Source organism: Daktulosphaira vitifoliae, unplaced genomic scaffold, assembly GCF_025091365.1.
Source record: "Daktulosphaira vitifoliae isolate Bord-2020 unplaced genomic scaffold, ASM2509136v1 Scaffold_1, whole genome shotgun sequence".
In the NCBI taxonomy this organism is placed as follows: Eukaryota; Metazoa; Arthropoda; class Insecta; order Hemiptera; family Phylloxeridae; genus Daktulosphaira; species Daktulosphaira vitifoliae.
Window position 1 is genome coordinate 85,099,221 of NW_026099572.1, and position 6,971 is coordinate 85,106,191.

The 6,971-nt window shown below is 31.4% G+C and overlaps 2 protein-coding genes across 2 annotated transcripts in view; one reads left to right on the plus strand and one right to left on the minus strand.

Annotated features, from left to right (window-relative positions):
* Nucleotides 1-6,971, minus strand: part of LOC126894565 (uncharacterized) — a 271,452-nt gene that overhangs the window by 188,640 nt on the left and 75,841 nt on the right. The window lies entirely within an intron of this gene.
* Nucleotides 6,042-6,971, plus strand: part of LOC126894557 (uncharacterized) — a 28,167-nt gene continuing 27,237 nt past the window's right edge. Inside the window, exon 1 of the mRNA XM_050665666.1 lies at nucleotides 6,042-6,212. Within this exon, the coding sequence (XP_050521623.1) occupies nucleotides 6,147-6,212 (66 nt within the window). The 5' untranslated portion in view covers nucleotides 6,042-6,146. The remainder of the gene's footprint in view (nucleotides 6,213-6,971) is intronic.

Here is a 6,971-nt window from a genome sequence, read left to right on the forward strand (position 1 = left end):
TTTTTAACTTTAAAAAAGTAAAAAAATTTCAATAAATTTAATTTCTTATGTCTTATGAACTTTATTCTATGTCAATTAAATTATATAATATTTATGAAAGTTAATGTATTTCCCTTTTAAGATATTTTCGAGTAAAATAAAATACAAAACCTAGAATTTTAATAGAAAAATAGTAATATAATTAAAATTGACATATTTTAAATTGAAGTGATGGGGTAAACTCCACGCATATTTCTGGAACATTTTCAAAAACTAAGTTGAAAAAGTTAGTTTTTGTAAAAAAAGTAGCTATTTTAAATCCCTCCTGTTAGCAGGTTAAGTGATAGATTTTCAAAAAAATGATATCAAATGAAAGAAAAATATCTAAGGTTTCAATATAAAAAAAATTTATGTTGATTTGTTGATTTTTGAAAAAGTTATGAAAATTTTAAGAAAAAAAAGTGAAAAAAATGACAAAATTTACCGATTTTTAAATTTGTAATTTTTTTGGATATTTCCCCCATTTTCGGGGAACGACAGAATTTTTTCAATTTTTAAGGGTAATGTCTCCAACTAGATACGATTTGTGATCTTTTGACGTATTTTTGAAAGAAATCGGTCCAGTGAGAGCTGAGAAAAAGGGGCAAGAGACATAAAAAAAAAAACACATCATAGTAAAATTAATATCTGCTCAGCTTCGCATCGAAGCTATAATACAACCCAACAGCCAATTATACATGTAATTTTTTTTTAATAATTTTTTAAACTCTGAATAAATTTGCTTTAATAAAACAACAAAATATTATGTTAAATAAAAATGTAGTCAGACTAATACTTTCAATAATTTTTATAATGAAATATTCATAATTTAACTTAAAATCTTTACTGTATTTTATAATATTCAAACTTATTTGCTAAAAATTAGTTATTTTGATAAATTAGTTTTGGAAACATCAATTGAGTAATAAGTAGATTGATACATGTTTTGAGCTAATCATTATTAGCTTATTATCACAGTATTTCATTGTTGAATTTCAATGTCATAAGCAATTGAAGTTAAAATATTTCTAGTATAACTTCTATATGCACCAACCAATACTTAAATTTACTTAAATTGAATATATCAACAAATTGCTTGTAAATTTTTATTTCTTCTTTGCACTGTAACAATTATATCCATTCTCTTATAAAAAGGAATTTTTTTACATAAATTAAAATTTTTAAGAGTACTTAATTATTAATATTAGAATGGATTTCAGTGTATTTCATCAAAAACATAACATTTCATTATGTAGAAATTGTGTTTTTGTAATTTGGTTAAAACTTATAATACAAGATAAATAAAAGTTGTTAAAATAAACTGATTATAAAATAGTTTCTGTTTAAGTTAGTTAGTTAAATAAACATCAAAACGATAGTTTGAAATGAATGAAAATAATAAAATATATTAGTATAGATTAGGTTAAACCTAGCATTTATTATTAGATGAGGTTATGTTATTGATTTTTCTTTAAAAAAAAAGATAAAAGCTTTTGTATGCCATCTATTATAATGTGATTGATAACAAGTCATATATAACTCTTCAATCTGTGTCATTTAAATAAGTACATTTTTGCTTTATGACTTCACCGTGGGTACTAGCAGCATTGGGTAAAATACCAATTTCTAAGTTTTCTGGTAGGTGGTTCGAATCTCGTCGCAGCTGTGTTAGTAACGCGTTTTTCGAGATAGGCGAGATGAGGCGCTGTTCTTGGAAGCGCGTTACGTAACGTCGGTGCGGCCAGATATTGTACCATCACCCAATGTCTAATTAATGTCCACGCTACCACCAACATAGTTCATGGGGAACATACTTTCTTTTCCTCCTGATTTATATTGGTGATAGAAGAACACTTTTGCTCGTTTTTTCTTTTTTAAATTTGCAATTGTTTAAAAACTATGATCTCAAAATTGCCTAAAGTATTGTTCTTTTTTTATTAATGATAAAATATTAATTTAAAATTATATTTTATTTTACTGGAGATTTATTTTTGATTTAATAACTTTAAGACAATTGAATCTTGTTATAAAATATATATTGTCTATTTTAACACATATAAAATGATAATTATTATGTGATTTTATATTGTTATCATATAGTTTTATATTTCATGATTTTAATATGTAATAAATTTCTAGTAAATTGATACATAATAAAATAATTATGTACAATATAATAATACTTTCTTAAAAATTATAAGAACTGACCAAATTTAAAATAGTGAGTAACTCATGAACATTCCCGCAGGGAAATCCGCAAGGATTACGGGCCTAACAACCACGCGGACCCTAGTTATTTCAGTGGAGGTGACAACACGTACCACTGCTCTTAGCCGGTCATGACTTTGGTCAGTTGGGACCGGTTAGCCTGGGCATACCTGCTTGCTAACAGCGAATAGGCCCCCCTAACCCAGCCATACCAAGTGAAAGGGTTGCTAACTTGTCACAGGGTCCGAAAGGTAAAGTGACCATTGGGATCCTCTATGGCACCTGGCGCACCATAGAGTATACAGCCTTATCACAGTATCGAGCTCTGCTGTGACGGACCTTTATTTCTCGACTTCTCGTGGGAACTATATGGACAAAAACATAGAAAAACCACAAAACAACGAACTTGTGACGATCAGGGATCCTACGGACAACCTGTCGGAACAAGATCGTGAACTGGCGACTCTTCGCAGAAGAATCGCCGAACTTGAAGGTCTCAATGCTAACAACGGGACACTTGGTGAACTGTCTACTAGCAATAAGACAGCAACGTCAGCAAATGTAGACCAGGAATCGCAAGATCAACTGGGAGCAGTAGCTGACAAAATCGAGAGTCTAAAACTTAGACCTGAGAAACCGAGCGGCAGTCAGAGGCGCAAGCTGAAGAGGGGCAGAAGAACCTACCAAAGGAGGGAGACAAGGGAACCGATGACTTGAAAAAGTCAAAGGGAACCGAAGCTCAAAAACTTGAGGACAAGGGACAAGAACATCCATGTAAGAAAACTCATTGGGTACCGACCTACAGTGACGTGGTAACCGATGATAAAAAAGTGACTCTGGTCCTCGCAGGCTACCCCACTAACAAGTTGACCACAGAGCAGGGGCTACTCATTGAGTCTTGTGTTGGAGACTTGATACTGTCGGGTACTGATGGAACCGACGTACCAAGGTTTGAAGACACCAGACTCACTGATGGAGCACTTGTGATCAGTGCAGCCCAAGAGAGCTCTCTTAAGTGGCTCACTGACCATGTCAACTTGATAAAACCTTGGGACGGTGCAGAACTCCATTTGGAAGCCTACAACCCGATCAAGTATAAACGGATGGTCAATCACATACCAGGGCTGCCAAAAGAGTCCAAGAAGATCTTGGAAATTTTGGCAAAACAAAACCCAGGGTTGAACACGGCGATCTGGAAAGTCCACCATGAGACAGAGGTTGGCCCGAAAGGACTAACTTTGTTCCTAAGTGTGGACGAAAACAGCATGGTCAAACTGGAGGAACTGAAGCACAGTCCATATTTTGGAATGGGCAGAGTTTGCTTCACAGATTATATTGCCAAGCAGCCACCAGGTTGAGGTGTGAAAAAATTCACACCTCAAAAATCTGGGAAGAGGAAGGCTGAGGAATCACCAGTGCCACTCGGGAAAGGAGGTAAGGCACAGGTAAGGAACAAACGGACACACTTTACTCCTGCCTCGAAAGGGAAGGGAGGAAGTGTGTTACGTAAGGGAAAGGGACCCAGGAAACCGCCACCCTCAATAACGGCCACAGCTGAGGGGAACCTCTCCACGGATCCAAAAGGAAATGTGGAGAGCGAACCCAAGGCACGGTCGCCATCTGGGGACGGCGGTGGAACACCACCCACAGGGGGGGCTGTGTGACACAGGGACTGTTTCAGACACCTGTATCACACCCAGTACAGCGTGCTTTCTTAAGCGTCAACATCAGTTTTTCTGAATGGCTGACAATAGAATTCAATTCACGCAAATAAACCTGTATCACAGTTAAGGGGCCAGTAGTGTATTACTAAGGACCCTAACTGAGAGGCATACAATACCCTTACAAATAGCACTTATTCAGGAACCATGGATAAATGGGGACCAGATTAAGGGGCTAAATCTAAGGGATTTTAAACTGTTTCATAAACAAGCAGATAAACNAATTTTTAACTGTTTCATAAACAAGCAGATAAACCAAGAACTTGCATTTTGGTTAATAATAAAGTTAAAGCCAACCTGATACTTAATCTATCAAGTGCAGACTTGACTATTATTAGAGTAACACTAAATGATGGTAAAAACATCATAGTAGCTTCAGGATACTTACCATATGAGGTCACAGACCCAGGTAGGGACCTAACTATGCTCTTTAATTATTGCAAAAATGAAAAATTAGAACTAATCCTAGGTATGGATGCTAATGCACACCACACTATTTGGGGGAGCAGTAACATCAACCAANTCTAGGTATGGATGCTAATGCACACTACACTATTTGGAGGAGCAGTAACATCAACCAAAGAGGAGAGGTTATAATGGATCTATTGCTGACTACAGACCTAAGTATACTGAACAGAGATAGTGAACCTACTTTTGTTATCAGGAACAGGCAGGAAGTCATTAATTTTTAAGTTTGATCTTTACAGAACAAACATAAATCGTCAAGAACTGAGTCAGTTTCCGATTCTCAAGTCATGTTCAGACGCAAATGGTTTAATTCCAGAAGACAAAATTCAAATTTTCAGTGATCATATTTTATTATGGAATTTACTATTTTGAAGTTTACTTCAATTCAATTAAAATCATAGGATTTTTTTTCACATTTATTATGGATGTTATTGATTTAACATCCATTATTTCTATAAAGTTATTTAAAGAAATAAAAAAATATATACAACAAAACTGAATCATCAACATTTAAAGGAATTTGATAATTCTCTAAAAACAGATCTGGTTTTATTTTGTGAAAAACTAATAATTTTCATTACAAATTATTTTTGCTTTAAGACCCTAAAAAAACGAAAGTGGTTTCTCTAGTTTATCGGAATGAATTTTTGATAAATGATTTTTCAATTTTGATGGCTTCATTGCCTCATTAGAAAAAGTTTTTTCACATATAAGGCAAAACGGTAACTGTACATTAAGTGGTGACACGATAAAATCAAACTTTAGGTACTCTACTAAATACTGACGACACTTCTTTTTTGCACTCATTATTTAAAGGAATTTGATAATTCTCTAAAAACAGAACTGTTTTTATTTTGTGAAAAACTAATAATTATTTTTTTTTCAATAATTTTCTAATATTATGTTTTGTATTATCAATTAAGTTAAAAGTTGAATGAGTAATTAAATTGTCCAGTTTTCATATTACATTTATTTAAGTATTTTTTTATATTCTATTGAAAAATTCTGTTGTTTTACTTTCAATTTTAGATAAAATTTTAATGAGGTCAAAGTGTATAAGAACAGTTTTTCTTTGTTTAAATACTTCAAGACGTAGAAAAAATTGTTTTTGGTATAAAAAAATCAAATTATATATATATTTTTAATCACATGAGTCATAGTTCAATAATCACCTGTAATAGTACTTATATTCATATTTTATCTGTTTTGTATAAAAAAATAGCTTACAAAAGACTAGTGGTTTGATTCTTAAAATAAATTAATGGATTTTTATATCTATTATTGTCTTGTTTTTAGACGATAAAAATTAATTAATTTAAATACGTTAAGTGGATTAAATATAAGATACATTGTAGGTATATATAAGAAACATGGACACAATGTAAGCAAAATATGTAGTGAATCTAATAGTATTCTGAGCAGAATCTATACACTTTTCTAAATTGCGCCTTTAATAAAAAAATAACGAATAAGTTGTAAATATAACAAGAAAAATAATAGATTCTCAAAGTTATTGAGCTTAGTTAAATTTTTACGATGATTAAATTGTACAAATATGAACTTTAAATATTTATATAAATATAATTTATTTTCTAAGTATATTAAAATAAATTATGCAAAATAGTAAAATACATTTACAAAATTAAATGTGTTACATTTACAAAAGAGACAAATTACAGAATATCATAAAAAACTTATAAGTTCACTTCAAAATAATTCTAAAGAGATATAATGTTTTCAAAATGTATGATGCTTTTATGCGTGAGTAATTTGATTAAGCTGATATTGTCAAATGAGGTAACTACTAAAGTTTATCATTTTGAATAATAATTTATCAAATAAAATGACGTTTTTTATAAATTAATAAAAAATTATTATTAGAAGTAATAATAAGATAGGTGGGCTTAATTTTGAAAGAATTTCCAAAAATTTAAAACATTATAGCAATATTTTATTATATAATAGAACAAGGAAAAAAGCGTTTTTTGGAAAAATTACTGAGAGTGCTCATTTTAAATAATTTTTTTACAAAAGTACGCAATCACGAGACCCCGGCAGTATTTTTGCAGCTCAACCGCGGGCGTTTAAAAATTTCGACTGTTTTTGAGAAAAATGCTCACTGACGCTGATGTTTTACGACTTAATGCTTCACATGTTCACCCAATCTACTCAATGAGATATTATATACAAATCAATTCAATCCGTTCATATTTTACCGTTTTACGGCCTATTTTTTCAACGTGCTTGGTGTTAATATAGGTATCGAGTCATTTCTACACATAAGTGAATTGAAACCCATACTTTTAAAATATAAATTTTATTGACGATTTAATTCATTATTCATTTATAATATTTTTGTCATATATAAATTGATTGTGTTATTTATAATTATTTTAGCTTTGAACCAAAGCTGAGAAAGTATTAATTTTACTATGATGTGTTTTTTAGCTTCGATGCGAAGCTGAGAAGGTATTGGTTTTACTAAGATGTGTTTTTTTTTCTTCGATGCGAAGCTGAGAAGGTATTGGTTTTACTAAGATGTGTTTTTTTTTTTTT